The sequence below is a fragment of the Lissotriton helveticus genome, chromosome 10, assembly GCF_964261635.1.
Source record: "Lissotriton helveticus chromosome 10, aLisHel1.1, whole genome shotgun sequence".
Taxonomy (NCBI): domain Eukaryota; kingdom Metazoa; phylum Chordata; class Amphibia; order Caudata; family Salamandridae; genus Lissotriton; species Lissotriton helveticus.
In genome coordinates, this window is record NC_136071.1 from 878,280,007 (window position 1) to 878,303,454 (window position 23,448).

Genomic DNA, 23,448 nt, shown 5'->3' on the forward strand with positions numbered 1-23,448 from the left:
ATTATTTACACTGGTTTTATTGATTGTTGTTTAGCCCTTCTTGAGTGAAACGCCATGGTATTACACCGTTTCTCTCGCCGCTGCGATCTCTGTTGCAGTCCGGGCATTTTTTTACAAAAATGTGATGCTGCAGGCTCATGCCTGGCCACCAGTACACTGATTGTAGTTCTTCCAGAGAATCTTTTAGTTTGAGATGACTAAGACCCTCACCTATATGTGCGTCTACAATTAACAAAGTTCTCTTGTCCATGTTTGGAATTACTCTATCCCCCACTCCAGGGATTCGAGCAAAAGGAACGGAGTTTGCATCGATTATGTATGTATATTTGAGTGGGTAATTGATCGGTAACGCTGAGCAGTCGCCTTTTGATGACGTTCTCACCGCCAGCACTGTTTCACCGTCAATGTATTTCACTGTACGCTTTTTTCTAGCTACGGAAGCCGATTTCGTTGCTACCGCTGTGGCTGTCTCAGCCAATGAATTCCCTGCAACGTGAACGCCATCACGCTGATGACTCAGTGAGTGTATCACGTGAGTCTTTGGTAGTTCTTTCTGTAACAGAACTATTTGTTCCCAAAGCAGTTTTTGCTTTATTGTTGCACCTGTGTCATCTTTGTAACCGTTTTGAATCCATTTCTGCAAATAGTTGTTATATGATTTGACGCAGTAATATGAATCGGACACTATAAGTGTCGGGAATTCGCGATCTGCATTATCTAGCGCCATTTTCAATGCTATTATTTCAGTCTGTTGTTCTGAATTAGTTTCTACTGAGTGTGTTTTTGTTAATAGAGGTCTTAGTTTACCTCCGCGCCACACTTCTTTTGTAATCTCACATGTGGGGTTGTATGCTTGTTCTCCCCAAACGGAGGGTTGAGCATGTCCGTCTGTATAGATTACACAAGCGTACTGTCGTAATGGCAGAATGTCGATTGGCAGAGGGAATGTTCTTTCATATTCTAGATATTTTAATTCCTTTAGTTCTGGATCAAAGTAGTATTTTACTTTGTCCATTGTAATGGAATTCACCCATTGTATCCATTCCGGATTCAATGCTGTTGTTGGTAAATTACACGGTGTTGTTAATGCCTCAAAGGCTGATTCTGCTGTTCTGACTGTGATACGTCTACCGTCAGCTTTATCTTTTTCTCTAGCTATTGCGGTTTGAACTGCATGAACAATGTTTTCTTTAATGCTGAACTTCTTTTCAGCTTCTGTGTACAAGTGTGATTTGAATGCAATTGGTACCTTTTCTCCCTCATTAGAGGTCAGGTATGTGAATCCGCATCTTCCTGGGATGACTCGAATCACAAGATTGCGTGTGTTATCACGTGTTTCTAATTTTGTTTTAATTAATATGTCTGTTTGTAAGGATCTCAGAATTTCTGTGTGTATTTGAGTCCAATTGGTTCTTTTAAAATCTGGTTTTATTAGATCATAAAGGGGTTTGACCCTTTCTGCGTAATTTGCAATGTATGTTCTTCCGAAATTTAGGAAGCCTAGAATTGACTGTAGGTTTTTTAGTGTTCTAGGTGCTTGGAGTACGGCACATTTCTCTAGGAAATTGTCAGCCAGGCTGTTGCCTTCACTTGATAATTCATATCCTAAGAACAGGACTGTTAGATGGGCAATTCTAGATTTTTTAAAGTTGAATTTGTAACCCTCTGCTGCGAACCCAAGTATTATGGTGTTCACTCTCTTCAAGTGAGTATCCAAGTCATCATTTGTTAGGTATATGTCGTCGACATAAGATAATGCTTCGTCATCATAGGTTTGTAGTAACTCTGTTACTCTCGCTGAGAATAATCCTGGGCTGTTCTTGTACCCCTGGGGTAACCGACAGAATTGTTTTTGAGCGCCATTTATTGAGAACGCGGACAAGTATCTGCTCTCTGGTGCTATATTTTGACAAAAGAATCCATTAGAGATGTCTAATGTTGTTTTGTATTTTTTGCGCACTATGTTATTCATTAGTGCAGCACTATGCGAGTTTTGTACTGCAAAAGTTTTGCAACATGAGTTAAGGTGTCTGTAATCCAAAACTAGACGATATGAATTGTCTAGTTTGGAGACCGGAAACAAAGGATTGTTCATTTGTGAGGTGCAAGTTTCAATCACCCCCTGGTATTCTAGTTGATCTAGGATTTCTTTTACCTGTTTTTTAGCTTCTTGCTTGATTGGATACTGTCTCTGTGCAGTAGGTTGTGATTTTAACTGGATTTTGTGAGGAGGAGAGTCCTCATCCCATCCTACATGATTTTTATATAAAGCAGGAGCTTGAGCTACTGCCCACTCTCTAGCAAGTGTGTATTTTTTATGAATTGGAATATTATTTGAGAAGGCAGGCATAATTATTTCTTCGCCATGTGGGCACTCCCTGACAAACTCTGGTGGCCAGTCTTTTTCAGCTAGAAGGATGTCATAGCCCTTGGAGAGATTATCCCATAATAGGCCCCTTATTTTTCTAGTCTTATCCCCTTCTATACGTAAAGTTATTTCATATATTTTGTGAGGTTTGCTAACTCTGGTGTCTGCAGTTTCCACTTGAAGGTATTCATTCGTGTCCACTGTCTCCAGATGATTCATAAGGACTTTGCGAGCTATGCTCACTTCTGCTGCGCTGTCTAGCATTGTATGAGCCCATTCTCCGTTTTTCAGTTGTGTCCTCAGTATTCTCGGCATTGTTGATTACTTTAATACTGGCTACCTTCTTTTTTGGAAATTGTAATTTCTTATTTAGATGAGCAGGTTTCTTGTCTTTGGACTTGACGTGCTCTTCCCTGTGTTCTGATCGTCCTCTTCTTTCCGATTTCTGCGAGGAAGTCTGAAAAGATTGAGAGGGACGTGTATCAATTTCTTGATATCTATCAGGCTTCTTTATATTATCCCTATTTCTAAGGTTGTATTTTTTCCCAGAGGGCTCACTTTGGGGAGACCTGCGTCCTTGGTTCGGAGATCTTTCTCTCCGCCGAGGAGACCTTCCTCTGGACTGGAATTTCTTTTCTTTAGGATTGGATTGTTTGTTTCCATCCCAGCTCTTTTTTGGTGTTGTTAAATTATTTTTAATAAATACTTTTTCAGGACTTTCAATTAGTTGGGGTTTTACTGGTATTCCACCCAAAACTGTCTCTACCTAGTTCCTCATAGGATTTTTCTATAATTCTGGCAATTTCAGCTGGTTGGTCTGCTATATCTGTCTCTTTTAACCTCTGGCGGATCGCCACATTTGCTGCTTCTCCCTTTATGTTGGCTAGTAGTATTGCCGAGACCTGCTTGAAGTCTTTTAGTAATTTCATACCAAGAGTTAAAGCGGGTTCTGGACCGTATTCATCTTGAATTTGTTTTAGCACATCTGGTATTACTGAGATGGATGGAACACCATGCGTTTTTGTGTAAATGGAAGCAAAGACTGTACCCCAAGTGTCACAGTCCTCCACGTGTGGTGCGATTCCCATTGGAAGACAGATAGTCAGAATCCTGTGTTTTTCAAACGGGGTGGTGTCTGGAAACACCGCCTCTATTTGGGTGATTTTTTGTGCTAACCAGAATGGTATTTGTTCCCGGTTAGCTGGTACTTTACCTAGGCAGGACTGTATGTTCTGTGGTGTAATTTTATTTGTGTTCCCCTGATCAGGGGTCAGCTGTGGAATTTTAATTGCTGGTTGGATTATTGAAGTCCGCATTACATATTGGACTAATTGTCTATGTACTTTTAATAATTGTTTTAGTTGTATTAAAAGATCGGCTGCAGACATTCTTTCGATGTCTGGATGTGGTGTGTATCCGGCTAGGACCGGCCACGTTGCTCCTGGTCTACCTAATGGACCGAGCCTGGTGATGTGATTATTATGTTTTAGTGCGCCATTAAACAAGAGCAGGTGCTCTTGGAATTTAAGTGGTACTTCCACCTCCTCGAAAGGAGTGTACTCATTAGGAGGTTCCTCTGTTTTGTAATAGTGGAAGTGCTTTGTTACAGCGTTTGCTGCTGGAAAGTGTATCCATGAATAGAATACCTCTGTCTGCCGATATTCGTGTGCCTCTATTACGAATATGACTGTGCCACCTCTAGGTGTCAGTCCATTTTCTATAAGTTTTAAAGTTACAGATTTTCTTATGTTGACCGGGATGAGTATTATATCCGGGTCTGCTTCTTGCATAGTATTATCAGCTGCTACGAGTTCAGCTGCTATTCTAGCTGCCTCTCTTTCTCCTTCACTGTCTGACATTGTACTGTCCAGAAGGTTATTCCGTTTGTTTGCAGATCAGGTTTCTTATGGAAACAAAGATTAGATGCACAATATTTTGGAACAGTGTATCCTTCAACGTTAATTGAACCAAGAACCATACATAGGAGTTTCCTCCTGCGAGGTTTGGCGGATATTACCTTTCACCCACTCCAGACGTCTTTGGAGTATTATGGGAAAAAAGGGGTCTGAGTGAAAAAGCACGACTGAGTTACTCTAATGTCTTGCGTTAGTTTTATCGCCTTTCCAAACATTTGGGCGCCATGTAGTGTAGTTCCTATTATCCCAATAGGCTCTGCGCATTGGAATAATACCTTCAATAGTATAGGCCTAGACCAGACGTTAACTAGGTCTTCTACTGTCGATATTAGACTTAAAGTTTTGGGTTTGCCAGCTATCTCAGCGTTCACTAGAAACTTTCTCGAATAGGCAAGGAGGAGTTGAACCTCCCTGGATAGACAAGAAGGGATTTAGTTTCTGACAACCATAGAACATGACAACTTTGCTCTCCCCTAATCAAGAGTGTATCTCTAGAGTCGTGTGAAAACAAAAGACAACTTATTTTACTCAGTCAGTACGTGCATTCTTAGTTTCACCAGGTTGTAGAGAAAAGGAAGAGACGGGCGTGTTCAATAAAAGATGTTATTTATTGATCAGTCTCTTTTCTCGTACAAGAGAAATGGATCGATATTATCGCAATACTTATGGTTAAGTAAAGTGCATACAATAAAAGCAGAAGTATAAAATAATACTGTAAAAACATTTATATGGTTTCTAAGCCATATGGTAGTTTAAAATGGATAAAATAGATACATACATATATACATTTGACTAATCGTACTCAACTGGTGCTTCTAACTACGCCTACCCCAGTGTACCTGACCTAAGCCTAATACGTGGGCGGGAGTAGATAAGTAGCAGTTTAAGTTAAGTTTGTTTTGCCAAGTGACTGACTCAGGAATTCTCTGCAAGGGGTTATTCAGTTCTGTACCTGAGATCTAGGATGGTTGAGGGATGGTATCTCTCGTCTTTGGTCTCGATATTCCAGGCTGCCTGCAAGGGCTGCTTGGAAGTGCCGGAGCTGGATTTCTCGGCAGGAGAAAGCAGCGTCTCGTTCTCAGCGCGTCAGGAAGGCGGGGCAGCGCCAGCGGGGTCCGCTCTGTGCTGGCCTCTTCGGCAAGTCTCGCTGCTCCGATCTCGTCACCACCGCGTGTGTTTGCTTAAGGCAATATCGGTAATATTTATACCTGTAAGGTGCCGAGATTGACGTAAGGTTGGACATAGATACGTCAATAAGGATGTCATACGAACTGGTCGTTAGCACATTCTTTTACTGAAGTTCTCTGAGAAATCAAAACAATGGCCGCAGGGATTTTCCCAGGTTGTCATAGGTTTGATTTGTTTTGAGAACTCCGTATGCCTTATCAGGGACTGGAGGAATATTGCTTGCCTAATTAGATGGCAAGCGTTATGACCTAATCAGATAACGCGTTCCTGTGCCGTGGTGTGGCTTAATCAGATAACGGTTTCTGCATCATGGGATGGCTGCTAGTTAATTTGTTAACCAGAACAGGGTCAGGAATAGGAGGATCGATACAGAACCTATAGGAATACCTCACAATACCATACCTCAAGAGTGAGTGGCTCCCTTTGCACAGTGGACTCACTCAGCGGGTTCGCTGAGACTCCAGAGTATAAATATTGGATCTTTCCCCAACAAGGGGAGAAGGAGTGCTTAGTCAAAGGGCACAAAGGACAGGGGGTAGGCAGAGTAGCAGGCAAGGGGAGAGATTCAGGGGAGAGAGGATAGGGGCTAGGGAAGAGACAAATAAGGAGAGACGAAAAGAAGTCTGCCCAAAGACCGACTGGGAAGGTGACGACCAAGGAGGGAATCCAAGGCCCATCTCCCCTAAAGGTAAACCAAGTAGCTCCATCGGGCATCAGACAAAATAGTTCAGTCTCAAAACATTGAGAGAGGAGGGAGGGAGAGACATAAATAGAGTGAGGATGCGGTAGGAGACGATAGGAGAGACAACAGGAAGTGCAACCATGTGGTTCAACAATATACTAGAAGAAGATTAACAAGTAAACATTAAATCAAACAATCAGCAATACAATTAGGGGAGGAGTGAAAGGCGAGGGAAAGTAGTGGGGGGTAGGGGAGGAGAGGGAGTGTGGATAAGGGAAGAGACAACCATAGAGACGAAAGGAAGTCTGTCTAAGGTTCACAGAAAAACGGGGTTTGGGACAAAGGGCAAGGGCATGTGAGGGCAGAGGACAGAAGCTGGAAAGAGTCGGAGCGGAGAAGGGGGAAGGTTGCATACGGTGCATAAGGTTTGAACAGACAGAGGCACGTATCTCCTGCCTGGGGGCTGTATTGTCTTGTTGGAGAATGCGGGCAGTGAGACTCTGTTCATCTTCGATGGGTGAAAAAGCTGGCGTAAGAGAGTCCTTTGTTTCAAAGTTTGTGTCTTTATTGGTGGCCATTTTGGGGTCAGGCGGCCCCTACTCAGTAGTGCGAGCTGGGGCTTTACAACAGTTGCTGCAATCACCCAGGACACTGCGCGGCGTCCGTGGCAGTGAGGAGTGTGTTGCTCAGCGGGTGTCCTGCCCAGGGGAAAAGGAGTGAGAGGTTGACCGGTGCACACCAGCCTATCTTGCGGCTCGGGTCGTCAGTGCACTGCTCAGTGTGTGTTCGCCGCAGCACCCCGGTCCTCCGAAGCAGTATGCCCTGAGTGTATGTTCGCCGCAGCACTCAGGTCCTCCGAAGCAGTATGCCCTGAGGATGGGGGGGGGAAGACCCCCGGGGAGTGTATAGTCTGTTGACGGAGCAGGGGTCCCAGCCCTATGTCCCAGTGGTGAGGGTGGCCCGATATGTGAAGCAGGGAGAGCGGTTATGCCTCCATTTTAAAGTCAGGCAATTCCTGTGGCAGTCCTAGGAGGGGGTATTCAGTTCAACAATGAGGCCTTGCCGGACCCCTCAGCCAGGGAAGCGCCGCTGCAGGAGATATATGGGGGGCCTCGGCTCACCTGATGTCCATGGCGTTGTGAGCGCTTCCCGGGGGGCTGCTGTGTCTGCCTCCTCACTCGCGGCGCTCCACGGGCGCCATCTTGGGGTCAGTCGGGCCGAGTTTGCCGAGTCCCACAGGAGGATGGCGATGAAACAATGAGCGGATGTCGTTTTTTAAAATTCTTCCATTCTTTGTGTTGCAGCTAACATAATGTCCCTAAGGTCCTCCACTCCATCTCGGATAACAATGCTCCTGAATTCTGCCCACTCTCTGTCATATCTATTATGAGCAACAATAACAAGGGTGTCGTCTGAACTTATAATTTGTAGAACTGAGAGAGTGTCAAGTCATTCTGATAATGACCTACTTATTACACTTAATGTGACACCCAGTCTGGAGCAAGTGTTCCTTTATCAATATGTCAGGGCCATCTAGGAACAGCGTTAGATAATTCTTCAAAGAGATATAGTTAGAGTTGACGAAAACTCATCTCCCATTGTCCTAAAGATATGTCTAGGGCCCTTTCCCTGGCGTCCGTAATCTATGTACTTCATTCCTGAAACTATGTCAAAGGTTTTTGATCCCCCAAAATACTTAAGGCTCATTTACTATATTTTGACGCACAGCAGCACAGCAAGCCTGCCTGCTGTGCTGCTGTGCATTAAAATGTAAGGCAGGAATGTGCCGTATCTACAAGATACAGCACATTCTTGTCCTTCTTACCTGCACCGGAAAACAAACAAAAGATGTGCGGCAACACAGACACCCATGCCTCATGGTGTAAGGGTGAAAGTGGTGGGCGTGTGGTGGGCGTTTTCACAGCCCACTGAGAGATTGCAGCATGTCTGGCAGAGCTGCCTTAATGCTCGACCTAAAAGAGGTGTCAGCAGCTTACCCAGGCATTAGGTCGAATCCCCACTAACCAAATTAGCAACAGTCTTTGTGCTCCTCTAGGGGCCACTATTCCACAACTTTTCCTGATAAAAGCGCTGACCCACTTATGTGGCTGGACCTAGTGCTCATGTCAGGCATGGATCAAACCAGACTCAATGGGATCCACGGTAGCCATTCATCAACTTTGAGTGCCTTCTCTGAAGGCAGAGATACCCCTGCAGGGCCGGCAGTGGTCTCTTAATATGGTGGGCTGTCGTCCAGCCAGGATGGCAAAGAAAGACCTCCGCCACCTTGATGAACGTTGGGCTTTGTGCCTGAGTGAAAACTTTGTTACAAAAAAGTTCAGTGGGTTCACTTAGACCTTTACACAGGTTTTGGTTGCAGATTTCTACATTGCAAATTCAATTTCCTCCATAATTTGAAGGTCTGCGTATAAAGGTGAAGGGTACTTGCTCCTGTTTGTGTGTGTTATTTCTGAATTACCTTATAGCTTCTTCAGGATAGTTTATAGTTTTCATTATTTGCATCTTAGAAATTTAGAGATCAGTGCACATATGGCATAGTTCTTCAATCTGTGGGGCGCGCACCCCCAGGGGGGCGCAACACCATCTCAGGGGGGGCGCAATAGGTCTCGCATTATGAAAGTTTGAGCTATTGGTCTTGTAAATGACACATTTTTTATTTATGTGTTGGTTTTGAAACTAGCGAAATTAATAGCTTTGTCATTTACAATGCCAATACTTTTATCTTTTGCAAATGTGACACCTGTAGCATTTGTAATGCAACATGTTTTGTATTTACGTGACTTAGATGTATTGATATTACAAATAACAATGACTTTTAATTTTTTTAAATACATAATACTTCAATAAAAGTTATTGTAATTTATAATGGCAATAGCTTAAACTTTTGTAAATAACTTTTGTGAGGATTATGTTCAGTGTATTTTATTGTGACGAAAATCCAAGAACAGAAGTGAAATATTAACATCTTTGTGACATTTGTAATAAAGCTTGAAACATTGAGAGAACATATTTGAACCAGTTGATGTTGAATGGTTGCACAGATTGATATTGTGGTGGCGACGAGTGATGCTGTGGCGTTCAGTGATGCTGTGGTAGCGCATATTGATGTTGTGGTGCCCCTGAGTGATGCTGTGGTGCCCCTGAGTGATGCTGTGGTGGTGCTGAGTGATGCTGTGGTACCCCTGAATGATGCTGTGGTAGTGCGATAGATAGAGTGAGTGAGGGCGATAGATAGATTGAGTGAGGGCGATAGATAGAGGGAGTGAGGGCGATTGATAGAGGGAGTGAGGGCTATCGATATAGAGGGAGGGCGATAGATCGAGTGAGGGAGGGCGATAGATAGAGTGAGGGAGGGCGATAGATAGATAGAGCGAGGGAGGGCGATAGATAGATACAGCGAGGGAGGGTGATAGATAGATAGAGCGAGGGAGGGCGATAGATAGATAGATCGAGTGAGGGAGGGCGATAGATAGATAGATCGAGTGAGGGAGGGTGAAAGATAGGTAGAGTGAGTGAGGGCGGTAGAGTGAGTGAGGGCGGTAGAGTGGTAGAGTGAGGGCGGTAGAGTGGTAGAGTGAGGGTGGTAGAGTGAGGGCGGTAGAGTGAGGGCGGTAGAGTGGTAGAGGTATGTGAGAGGGTGAGGGTGTGAGAGGGTGAGGGTGTGTGAGAGTGAGGGTGTGTGAGAGAGGTTGTGTGAGAGTGAGGGTGTGTGAGTGAGGGTGTGTGAGAGTGAGGGTGTGTGAGAGTGAGTGAAAGTAAGGGTGTGTGAGAGCGAGGATGTGTGAGAGTGAGGGTGTGTGAGAGTGGGTGTGTGAGAGTGCGAGTGTGTGAGTGAGGGCGTGCAAGGGTGAGGGTGAGGGGTTGTGAGTGGGTGAGGGGGTGTGAGAGGGTGAGGGGGAGGGGGTGTGAGAGGGTGAGGGGGTGTGAGGGTGAGGGGGTGTGAGAGGGTGAGGATGTGTGAGGGTAAGGGTGTGTGTGAGAGTGAGGGTGTGTGTGAGAGTGAGGGTGTGTGTGAGGGTGAAGGGGTGAAGGGGTGGGTGAGAGGTTGTGTGAGGGTGAGTGAGGGTGAAAGGGTGGGTGAGCATGGGTGAGAGGGTGAGTGAGGGTGAGGGGGTGTGTGAGGGTGAGGGGTGTGTGAGGATGAGGGGGTGTGAGGGTGTGAGGGTGAGGGGGTGTGAGGGTGAGGGGGTGTGAGGGTGAGGGGGCGTGAGGGGATGTGGGTTGTGGGGATGAGTGAGGGTAAGTGAGGGTGAGGGAGGTGAGGGTGTGTGAGGGTTTGTGAGGGTGTGTGAGGGGGTGTGAGGGGGCGTGAGGGTGTGAGGGGTGCAAGGGGGTGTGGGAGGGTGTGGGGGGTGAGGGGGAGTGGGGGTGAGGGGGTGTGAGGGTGAGGGGTGTGATGGTGAGGGGGTGTGAGGGTGAGGGGGTGTGAGGGTGGGTGAGGGGATGTGAGGATGAGGGGGTGTGAGGGTGAGGATGAGGAGGTGTGAGGGGGTGAGGGGGTGTGAGGGGGTGTGTGAGGGTGAGGGGGTGTGTGAGGGTGAGAGGGTGTGTGAGGGTAAGAGGGTGTGTGAGGGTCAGGGTGTGTGTGGATAAGGGTGTGTGAGGGTGAAAGGGTGTGTGAGGGTGAGGTGGGTGTGTGAGGGTGAGGGGGTGTGTGAGGGTGAGAGGGGGTGTGAGGGTAAGAGGGTGTGTGAGGGTAAGAGGTGGTGTGAGGGTGAGAGAGTGTGTGAGGGTGAGAGGGTAAGAGAGGGTGAGAGGGTAAGTGAGGGTGAGAGGGTGGGTGAGGGTGTGTGTGAGGGTGAGGGGGGTGCGAGGGTGAGGGGGGTGCGAGGGTGAGAGGGGGTGAGAGGGGGTGAGAGTGTGTGTGGGGGTGACAGAGGTTGAGTGTTTGTGAGGGTGAGGGTAAGGGTGAGGGTGTGAGGGTGAGGGGGTGTGAGGGTGTGTGTGAGTGGGTGTGAGGGGGTTTGAGGATGAGAGTATGTGAGGGTGAGAGGGGTGTGAGGTTGAGGGGGTGTGAGGTTGAGGGGGTGTGAGGTTGAGGGGGTGTGAGGGTGTGTGGGGGTGAGGGGGATGAGGGGATGTGACGGCGAGGGTGTGTGAGGGTGAGGATGAGGGGGTGTGAGGGTGAGGATGAGGGGGTGTGAGGGTGAGGGTGTGAGAGGGTGTGTGATGGTGACCCAGATTGAAGAGTCAAAGATGAAGTTGCGAGTGCTTAAATTTGGCAATAAAGCAAAATTAGTGTTCATATGTGGTAATCTGCATACTAACACTGTATGCGTAACCTTGATTCTGAGGTCAACACAGCTACAATGTTGCCCAATATCACATATGAGGTCTCAGCCAGGTCTAGCTTTATAGCCAAAAGCACACTGCATGCTGGGACTTGTAGTTTCACTGTTAACATCGTAAGTATAGGTTAATAAATCGCAGCATGCAAAGAGCTGTTGTATACAAAAAACTGGCTGAACTTATCACACTTCACGTGGGCCTTCTTGGCAGCAGTAATATGAATAATTGGCAAGTGCAATAGGTTTAGCCAAAGGCACAACTCGATCTCTAGCTATGTCGATTGTTTCGCCTATGTTGTTGTGAATGAGCAAAAATAAAAAAGTGCTTGTTTTCCAATGACGTGAGGCATTTCCAAAAAACAAAGAAAATAAGCACATGCCCATCTCGCATGTGCATGTATCTGGCGTCACCATCTCACATGAGCATGTATCTGTCAAGACTCTCCAGTGACACCAGTGTGATGACGTGTACGTCATGATGCAGTAGCCATTTAATAAACAAGATGTTGAGCTGACTCCGAAATGCGAACTTTGTTCCCCAGCACTAAAGTCAGCGGCTTTGGCTATTATGCCACATCCTCTACTTCAATTTCCATAACGGCAAATTGTAAACATATTTTTAAAATAAATAAATACATTTATTAAATACACCAAAGCAAGCAAAAAAAAACAAAGCAACTCCATTTTGTCGAAAGATGTTTTAGATTATCACAAAGGGTAAAATTGCCTTAAAGCTAATTGTAATGTATTCACGCTTTTTTTATCTGAAAAAGAAGGGAGCCAAGCAGTCTGAGCGAGTATGATAAGTTTGAATAGTTTCTGGAAGTGTTGGGAAAGGAGACAGCGACGGGATAATAAAGTGCAAATTAGGTTCGTAGCAAACATTGTTATCTTTACTGCAGTGGCATATGTGGAACACACTTCTGCACCTATGCACCTAGCGCCGGAAAAGCAGAGTACAGCCCGCAGCGCTAGGAAGGCCTGTGCGGTACGCATGCAAAGCAGCAGCCCCGGGAACTTCAAGGTCGACAAGCCGCCCTGCTGCTATCTGCGAGCCAGAGTCACCTTATATCACACCTGCTGCCAGCACGATTAGGGGGAGTCGGGGCAGAAGACTACCGGACAAAAATGTTAACGTCCAGCGGTAAGGCCCTGCAGCTGTCCCTCTGCACATGCCCCCGCAGCAACCTACCCGTGACACCCCACGCGCTGCAGAAAAATTGCTAACTGCAAACCCTGCCACTTGTGCACCTTTTCTCGGTGCCCTGCGAGGAGCGTCCTGCCAGCAGTGTCCTGAAGGAGCTAAATAAGACACTGCGTGCCCCTCTCTCCCTTCAGCGGGGGAAAAAGAGCCCGCAACGCTTCCTGGAGCAGCCCCCAGGACAAAGGCCATGTCCCCGACCACCTGTTTGCACCGCCAGCATTATTAGGCACAGCCCGCCGTACTGAAAAAGCGGCTGTGGCCTGTGTGTTCTCATGGAACGCTTACCGGAGTGCATTGTCCCGAATGAGGTCTAGAAGGGAGCCTCCCGGCACTGCGCACCTCCGTTTTCCCAAAGAAACTTCCAGGAACAGAGTGTGGCCTGCTGTTTTCGGCGGAGAGAATCACGATATTCTCAGAGAGTATTGGCAGCGCCCTAGTGGTGGTCTCACGACACTGCATCCTCGCCAGCAACTGAAGGAAAGTGCTGGGTACTAACTATGTGCCCGGTCGCGTTGCGTCGTGCAGATGGTCAAAACGAAACTGAAACCTACGGAGCATGGAAGAGTCGGATTCTGACGCGCGCGACCCAATCCCAAGGCGCGCGTCAGAATCCGACTCTGCCATAGACAATGCTGTGCGCGTGGCCAGCTCTTGTCCCCCCTCGTTTGTCGGCTGACTCGACAGCTATAGTACTCTCTGCGAGAGCGCGCTTTTGTGTGCTTTTCGCAGCGAGCCCTAAAAATTGACATCAAATATGCTCATAAATAACCATTTATAATGAGTTTTTTTTGTCTTTTTTTCATTTTATTATCAGTCATGGACCATTCAGGCAGCTATAGAACACAATTAAAAGTGCTACTATTTATATTTGCTGCTCAAAGTATGCACAGACAAGTACTGACAATACAGCTTCAGGTGACTGTTATTTTTGTACCAACTGAGCCATCTAAATATTGAGCTGGCAACCCTAACCATAAAACTGGAAGTTTGTTGGAAGATCAGCACATTTTTTTCCTCCACCCTGATCCCTGGTTAATGCCATAATAGCAATAGTTTAACATATCTGAAACCCTACGCTGTCGTCAATAACCTGCTGAGTTAGTTCAAGTGTCTGTGAATGCACCCTGCATTCAGACAACTCCCTCTCATTCTTGCCCTTCACTTTCATGCTCACCCTGCACGCACAGCGATCTCCATGCACTCATACTGTTCACCATGCACTCACACCATTCACCCTCTCATCCTGCACTCACAGCGATCACAATGCACTCACACTGATCACCATGCACTCACACCATTCACCCTGCACTCACAATGATCACAATGCACTCACAATGATCACAATGCACTCACAACGATCACAATGCACTCACAACGATCACAATGCACTCACACTGATCGCCATGCACTCACACTGATCACCCTGCACTCACACTGATCACCCTGCACTCACACTGATCACCCTGCACTCACAGCGATCACAATGCACCTACACTGATGACCATGCACTCACACCATTCACCCTCTCACCCTGCACTCACAGCGATCACAATGCACACACACTGATCACCATGCACTCACACTGATCACCCTGCACTCACAGCGATCACAATGCACTCACACTGATCACCATGCACTCACACCATTCATGATGCACTCATAGCGATCACAATGCTCTCACACTGATCACCATGCACTCACACCATTCACCCTCTCACCCTGCACTCACAGCGATCACAATGCACTCACACTGATCACCAGGCACTCATACTGATCACCCGCTCACCCTGAACTCACAGTGATCACTCTGCACTCACAATGCACTTGTGTTGTTCATCCTGCACCCCACCCTGCAGTCACACAAGCACACTACTCACCCTGCACTCATGAAACACTTCACTCACATGTCTCCCTTACTGCTCAATTTGCATACTCACTCAAATAAGACCATCACTAACCATACATTCATATGTCCTCCTCTGCACTGACATCCGCACCCAAATTCATATGGTCACCTCACTCACCCTGCAGTCACTCCTCTTACCCTTCTCTCACACTGTTGCATAACTCACCGTGCACTCACATGGGCACTCCTACCACTCAAAAAGTGCAAAGGGTTAATGTGCCTGCTATAAAGAATGTGTACCATGCAGATCAAAGAACTGAGTGTGGGTAAACTATGAGTAGCGCTATAAAAAAATGAAATGTTTGCCAGAAAGGTGCTATAGAGAGATGAGGTGCATTGTTGGTGAGTGGTAGTGAGGAAATTCAGGGAGAAGGAGGAAATGGGAGAGTGGGGCCAAAACAGACCGTTGCACTATGTGTGTCCAGTGCTAGGGCCAGCCCTGGATGGGAGTGTTAGCCCCCCCCGAAGTTCAGGTCTAGTTGCGCCCCTGCACAGAAGTATGGGCATGTCGTGCCCCATCAAAGATTATGTAGTGTACCAGATTCCAGAAATTTCTGTCAGGTGGTGGGGGGGCCCAACATCTAAAAAAATTCAGCTGGGGGGGCTCAACCCACAAAAGTTTGAAGACCTCTGACATATGCTGATAAGGGCGCAATGTCCCTGTTTGCGCCACGGTGAACCTTCAAACAGATGCACCATGCGCAAACAGAGAGAGTAAGCCCAGTTATGTTGAATGGGCTTCCCGCAGGGCAGCTACGAACTCATGCTGCCCTGGGGGCAACACATTCAAGTGAAATACAGAGCAGCTGCATTAAAGCTACTCTGTGTTTCACTGTGCAGGCGGCAACCCACCTTCAAAAGGGATTAGATAGCCCCTTGTAGGCGGGTGCACTGAGGGATTGCCCCGCATGCAAGGGGATGCCGGGGGTGGGGTATTGAACGCCTTTTCGTCCCTTGGGAGGGCTTCTCTCACGGGGCGCACTGACAGTGCACCTCCTGACAGCTTCTTTGCCTTTTTGCCCGCGTCCATAATACAGTGCGGGTGCAGAGGCAAAAAGATTCCCTCATTTGCATGGGCCCACACGCCCATGCCAAGGGAACGCCCTTGTACATCAAGCCCTTATTGACGATTTTTGTTCATAAAAATGATGGTGGAAATATTAATTACAATTGAATTTCATTTTTCCCATTTGAAATGTTCTCTTTTTTGTTGTTGTAGATGTTAGTCTCACTAACAAGTAAGGAACTTTCTGCTTACGCAAAAGCTGGAGCTGTTGCAGAGGAAGTACTTTCGGCGATCAGAACTGTGGTTGCATTTGGTGGACAACAAAAAGAAATTAACAGGTTTCTGCCTCGGAATGCAGTACATCTATCAATATGAAACTCTGTAAAAAGTACATTTTTAAAATCCAACAATGTTATTTCTGTCTGTAGATACACCGGGAACCTGGGAGAAGCTAAAGCAATTGGCATAAAAAAGGCGATTGCTTCACAGGCATCACTTGGATTGGTGTTCCTCTTTATATATGCAAGTTATGGTCTTGGATTTTGGTACGGAACTACCTTAATTCTTGGAGATTTGGGTTATAGTATTGGAGATGTTCTTGTGGTAAGTTCATTACATTACACTGGAAAGAACATTTGTAAATGTATCTCAAACTGTGCTCCCATTTATGCCCTTTCTATATAGACAATTTCACATCGTATAAATTCCCACATATTGCTGGATATATCACCTTATAAGAGCCAGTGGATATGGAAAGGGTAAACCAGGGGCATGGATTGACAATATTCAGTGAAAAATATGGCTTTCCTTAAAAACAAGTACTCTCAGAATTGTGTTCCATCTGAGCATGGGTGTCACTCGGATACCCTTTTTAGACTCCCAGTAACTTAAACATAAACAGTATGGTCCTATGGGCCCGGATTGCCATACAAGCATCGTTTATTCTTTTATTCAAAATGCAACCTCAATATTGGGCACGGTCATTCAAGCAAAACAGTAGGGAAAGCTGGAATGTTGACCACATCAGGTCACACCACACTGGCCCATATTTGACACATTTGTACTCCCACCATAAATTGAAGAATTAGTCCAAAACTATAAACCAAGGACAACTTAATTTAAATTAGTAAAGTCTATGTACTCAACTAAACAGTGAAGTCTTGAACCTTCTGGGAAGGTGGTGGGTGCAGGAGCAACATATACCACAACCTAATTTCTCTCACACTATGTCAAAGAGTTCACTACTGCTGTTCACATCAGGTGACACCTAGGAATCAATGAAGGCAACTGCAATTGAGGAATCACCCATAGGAGACACTCGAAGTTAATACATGACAACATCAGATTTCCTTAAGTGAGACATGTTTGAGCTCTCTCTTCTCCATCTTTTTTAGTGGACACTATCTCTCGGATGTATGTCAGTACAACGCGATCTTTTAGATCGCGGTACTTGACATCGCAGATTTTACAACGCAAGTCGTTACAACGACTTGCGTTGGAGGGCGCGGATTTAGGAATTTTATAATTTTATATTCCAACACCAGTCCCCGTAACAGTAGGGAAGGTGTTGGAATATAAAATTACAATATTCCTTATCCCACAGCGCCATCCAGCGCAAGTCGTAGTAACGACTTGCGTTGTAATAGCTGCGTGGAAAAGGTTGTGCGGTGTAAACACCGCGTTGTAAACGACGTTTCCCCTATCTTTCTCTTTCGTGATTTCAGTGTCCAGGTCAGATAGGAGGAGCGTTCACCTGTCTTGGATGTCACAGTTTTTGTATCAATTCTTTTCACTCACTTGACTATCTCTATCTGTTCCTTACTATCTCCCTGCCATTATGGGTATAGATTGAGGCTGAATGATTATGGATTGTGTGTCCTAGCTGCCTTCCTATAAATAATTTGGATGGATTATTGAGCTTAAATGCCACTCCCTGTTATCATGTTCCTGCTCCGCCAGACAAAGAACTTAGTTCACGGTTTACATAAACCATTTTACCTCTCTACTGACTGATGGCCACCTCGATGTGATCTTTAGATGAACAATGGCTAGAGACTGCTGGTAGGATATGAACTTTTCCATAAAACACAAGATATTACCTCTGCTGGTTTCAGCTGTGGTTCCTTAAGTTGATATTATTTTTTCTAATTCCGATGCGGTTTTAATAGCTGATGTTTATTTCACAGTTTTGACGTCTGGATAATTGCTGTCTTCGTCGAAAAAGAGATGACTAATTGGAAAGATAGATGAAATCAGCTCTCACTATGGTTCATGGAATAGCAGGGAGGGACTCAGTGATGAGGTAGTGCTCCTCCACCTGTCTGTCTTTGTCAAGAAACCACAATTTATGACATTCCCAAATCTTGCATAGCCCAAACGCAACAATCTCAAGATGTGAGGCACTAGGTAGTGCAACCACTAAGTGAGTGTCCTTCACAAATGACACCTCCTCACTGACAAGTTGTGATGCTTATTGTGCAGTGCCTGGCCTGCGATACGTTCTTTGACTTTTCTGTGCTTTTTGATTAGCCGTGGGATATGTTCTCCCACTCATTCCATTCCATAGTCATCGTAGAATGGCAAGGCAGACATGAGTCAAAGCAGTAGCAACCATGGCCTCTAAGGGCAATGGGCCCAGTCTGAGCCACCTACAGCAGATTGTACATAATCATCTGTTTCACTCGTTGGATCTGCCACTTCAGATTCAGTGTTCCCATGAGGCACAGGGTCAGGCTGATTTGCACATGGCGATGTCTGAACTGGGGTGGCAGAGTGGGCTAAAGAACGGTGATGGATTAAACCCAGATCTTTTGACTGGGTGTGAGTGTTTGATTGTTTCAGATGCTCCGTCCATTACCACCCCCTTTTGTACCGCTTTTGGCCGCCATAAGTGTGGCAGGGTATGCTCAGACGTGAGTCCCTTGCTCACTTTGCCACTGGATTCAAGCAAGCCGGGCTGAAGACGGCTGTAATGCCAGAAACCGGTCCTCGTAAGCTTGTTTCCGGTCCAGGGAAGGCATGGCTTGGCAGTTCGGGCTGGACTGTTCCCATGAGGCACAGGGTCAGACAGATTTGCATATAGCCATGTCTGAACTGGGGTGGCAGAGTGGGCTAAAGAACGGTGATGGATTAAACCCAGATCTTTGGACTGGGTGTGAGTGTTTGATTGGTTCAGATGCTCCGTCCATTACCACCCCCTTTTGTACCACTTCAGATGTAGAGTCAGTCATGAATGCCATGAAAGGAAAAATTATATTTATATAGCGCGTACATACCCGGAGGCCTCGCAGCGCTTCAACTGATTACTGTGGCGAGGACCAGGGTGATTAACACGCTTTTACAAACAGGTGTGTTTTCAAAACTTTCCTAAAAGCCATCCGGTTGTTGTTTTCCCTGAGATTCGGCGGAAGAGAGTTCCACATTCTCGCCGCAATATGTGAGAATGCCCGGCCTCCCCAGCGAGCTTTATTGATTTTGGTTGTGGCGGCTAGATGCAAAGCACTGGAACGGAGGGTTCTCGAAGGAGTGTAAGGTACAACCAAGGGGAGCAAGATGGCAGGGCCTGTTCGGTGGAAGGCTTTGTGTACAATGCACATGGCCTTGAAGTGTACTCTAGCAGCTACTGGGAGCCAGTGAAATTCTTTTAGGGCCTTCTTGGCTGACTGCCAACGAGGGATGTTGAACAGTAGTCGGGCAGCGCAATTTTGCGTGACTTGGAGTCTGTTAATCACTGCTACCGGGGCTCCTAGGTATAACGCATTTCCATAGTCCAGGCGAGAGAGTAACAAGGCCTGAACCATGATTCTCCTCGCCTGAAAAGGAAGCAAAGGGAGCACCTTCCGGAGCATTATCATTAGTCCAACACAAGTGGAGGTCGTTTTGGTGGCCTGTACAGAGAAGTCCAGTGTTTTGTCGAGCCAGACTCCAAAACTCTTTATGTGGGGTTTAGGGGAGGGAGGGGAGCCAAGACAGGCGGGCCAGATGGAAACCAGAGTGGTCGGTGCGAGATTGCCCAGCAGCATAATCTCTGTCTTCTCCCCATTGAGTCTGAGACAAGAAGATTGCATCCACTTGGCTACAGCCAGATAGTCAGTAGTGTTTCAGACTCCTGGCTTGTACAGTGGCTGAAAATACTCCTTTAGTTGCATAGTAAACATATTTACTATTGGAAAGTGGAGTTGATGAAGTTACTTGGTACCTCAGAATTGAACGTTTGTTGTCCATGCATATCTGGTCCTGATGACGACTTACATATATGCAGGCGGCTATAACAGCATCATCAGACTGTTGAGTTTAATACTACAGAGATATTACAGTTTTCAGTTTTAGCCTAGAGTCCTTTTCCTCCTGCATTGTCGTCCATGTGGTGTCTCACTCCAACAGTCCTGCCCCATGACCTTTGCCCTTTTATGCCTCACATCTTGAATTGTTCCTGACACCTTTGTTTTGTCTCCACCCTCCACCTGTTCTGTGTACCCTTTTAACCCACCCTTTTTTAGCGCTCCCCTTTGCCATACATGTTGAAAGGTCAGCATGCACTGAACCTTTCCTAGTGTAACTCCGGACATTTGATGAGGATTAGTTTGTGTTGGTGTAATTGGGATATGCTCTAATGATTACTCATTGAAAGGGACATCTGAACATACACCTTGATTACTCGGTGACGTAGCATATCTCAAGACGCACTGAGGATTCATGCGTGGGCGGCACTTATGTTATCAGTGTGCAAATATGAACATGATTTGTCATTATTGAGCGAGGGGTAAATCTGAATGTGCATGGTGGTGCTTTCTTACATATTTTGCCATAACAAAGCTGCCAGGAGCTGATGTGGGAAGCAGTCATGAAGTCGACAGTCAGACCTTTCCAGTAAGCATGGTTACACTATCTGGTACAGAGCCCCGGCTAGTAGGACTAGAATGAAGAAATATAGGAGCTAGGGAGAGGTGGAATGAAGTCAATGGTTAGAATTTGTAATGTCTAGTTAAAGGCAGTGATGAAGAAGGCTCAAGAACGACTGGGTACAAAGAAAAGTATCAGCAGGGGCCTAACTACCGTTGGTGCAGCAGGTGCAGTGCACTGGGGCCAAGAGACCTTAGGGGCCTATTGAACACAGATAATGATAGCATTTTCCTACCCCAACGACAATCAAAGAGGCCATTTTCTTTGCTTGCACCAGGGCCCATGACACCCTTGCTACGCTACTCAGTATAAGGTGAACGGGCTGAGAGGACACTGGAAGAATGAAAAGACTGCAAGAACCAGAGGAGAGCAGCGAGGTCTAGGCTACAGACAGAAAGACTGAGCAGAATTCTGACCATTTTCAGCGTGGGAATTTGCACGTGTCACTCAATCCATTGTCACATGCAACTTTAACTAACCCACACGTGCAAGTTGCTGTGTGAATTAGCGCCAAAATGTTTTATAGAACCTTTTTTTAACAGGCGTATCATTTATAAACTGATAACTTTATCCGTTATCTGTGTAGTATGTGGTTACTGTCTATTGTATTAAATAGGTGCAAGATTAAAATAAATACATTCATTATTGTATGATGAGATGTACTACTATACCAAGGCAAAATTAAATCCTTGTCTAATAGGAATTTGTGTTTAAATAAAAATCATTGGTTTGTTTTGAGATGTTTGTTTTACATTGAAAATAAACCCTTGTCAAGTAGGAATTCATTATTTTAGGGTAACCTACTGCATTTTTAGTAAAACATCAATGCATTTTTTTCTTTCATTTACACTTTGTTTATTTTAAAGCAATGTCCTCTATCCATTTTCAGATTTTTTTCAGCGTTAGCTACAGTAGTTATTGCATTGGCCAAGCTTCACCTCATTTTGAAGCCTTTTCCGTTGCAAGAGGTGCCGCTTACAACATATATAAGATTATTGATCAGGTACGCTTGCTATTTTTTTATTAGTGTGTCCACAGTTCTGAGTTCATTGTCCATTGTTCTGATGTAGTTTGTGTTTGTTTTCACTTCTGTTTACATTATTTATCATTAAAAATACCAGTTACTGGAAAAAGAAAGTGCATGTCACTGAGTGTTCAAGATTTGAGATTTCATGCCGTACAAAACGTTCAAGGTATGAACTGTGCGCTCTGTATTGCTTTATTACAGGTAGGAATTAATGTCCGTGACTAGTGAGTATAAATAGAAATAATGATGCATTTTGATGTTGACACTTGTACGTTGTATCATATGTGCTCAGCTGAAAAAAATGTCGTTCTATTGATTACAAATACCAACTAGAGTCATTACACACAATCAGACAACTGACTCAGTCCGAGGATGCACATGGATTGACCTTGAATTAAAAAAAAGTTGTTTATGGAACGAATGTACTGAACCAATAAGGTCAAAGGTGCAAGGAATATGCTGCTTATTGTGGGGAAGGTAAAGCTCGTCCCACGGAAGGAATGCACGGGAGACTGGGGCGAGTTCAAGTACTTTATTTACTTAAACTATGTAAATCTAGCCACACTACACATCTTCCCCCTTAACAATTACAGACCAAACCTGTAGCTGCGCCCACTGGAGTGGGGAGGCTTTGTAGGGTGGAACAGAGAAGGATAGAGCGAGAGAGAGAGATAAATTCACAACTGAAAGTCACTGAGGTGTTTCGGCAGCTTCACTGCACGGCCCTTGCGGGTGTGTGTTCTAGTCCCCTGCTCTCTTCCTCCACGGGGTTGGTCTGACTTTGTGCTTATCCCTGATCTCTCCAAAAGGCGTTACATGTCTCGCCCGGGACGCCCCCTTCATCTATGTTCTGGCTGGGTGGACACATCGTTGGTTATCCAGGTGATCAGTGGTGTCACTAGGGTTGGTGTCACTCGGTGCGTGTAACTCATGGTGTCACCCCTTCACAACTTACCAGATGGACCAACTCACCCTCTGCTTGCACCATGTCCCCTCTGCGGCACCATCTCTCCCTCTGTCCGCACCATCTCCCCTCCGCCCGCACCATTTCACCCCCTGCCTGCACCATCTTTCCCTCAGCCTACACCATCTCACCCTCTGCCTGCACCATCTCCCCTCTGCCTGCACCATCTCCCCTCTGGTTGCACCATCTCTCCCTGTGTCCACACCATCTTCCCTCCGCCTGCACCATCTGTCCCTCTGCCTGTACCAACTCTCCCTCTGCCTGCACCCTCTCCCCTCTGTCTGCATCATCTCACCCTCTGCCTGCACCATCTCTCCCTCCACCTGCACCATCTCTCCCTCTGCCTGCACCATCTCTCCCTCTGTCTGCACCATCTCCCCTCCACCTGCACCATCTCTCCCTTTGTCCACACCATCTCCCTTCCGCCTGCACCATCTCTCTCTCTGCCTGCACCATCTCTCCCTCTGCCTGCACCATCTCCCCTCCGCCTGCACCATCTCCCCCTCAGCCTGCACCATCTAACCCTCTGCCTGCACCATCTCCCTCTCAGCCTGCACCATCTCACCCTCCGCCTGCACCATCTCCCTCTCTGCCTGCACCATCTCCCCCTCTGCCTACACCATCTCCCCCTCTGCCTACGCCATCTCCCCTCCGCCTGCACCATCTCTCCCTTTGTCCACACTATCTCCCCTCTGCCTGCACCATCTCTCCCTCTGCCTGCACCATCTCTCCCTCTGCCTGTACCATCTCTCCCTATGCCTACACCATCTCCCCTCCGCCTGCACCATCTCTCCCTTTGTCCACACCATCTCCCTTCTGCCTGCACCATCTCTCCCTCTGCCTGCACCATCTCCCCTCCGCCTGCACCATCTCCCCCTCAGCCTGCACCATCTCACCCTCTGCCCGCACCATCTCCCTCTCTGCCTGCACCATCTCACCCTCTGCCTGCACCATCTCCCTCTCTGCCTGCACCATC

The 23,448-nt window shown here is 46.5% G+C and overlaps 1 protein-coding gene across 6 annotated transcripts in view; it reads left to right on the top strand.

The window, feature by feature from the left end:
- LOC144784606 (ATP-binding cassette sub-family B member 5-like) overlaps positions 1-23,448 on the top strand; it is a 1,313,284-nt gene that overhangs the window by 933,178 nt on the left and 356,658 nt on the right. For all 6 annotated transcript variants that reach the window (XM_078663518.1, XM_078663516.1, XM_078663520.1 and 3 more), the window contains 3 exons: positions 15,793-15,917; positions 16,008-16,182; positions 21,371-21,484. In XM_078663518.1, the coding sequence (XP_078519644.1) occupies positions 15,793-15,917; positions 16,008-16,182; positions 21,371-21,484 (414 nt within the window). The remainder of the gene's footprint in view (positions 1-15,792; positions 15,918-16,007; positions 16,183-21,370; positions 21,485-23,448) is intronic.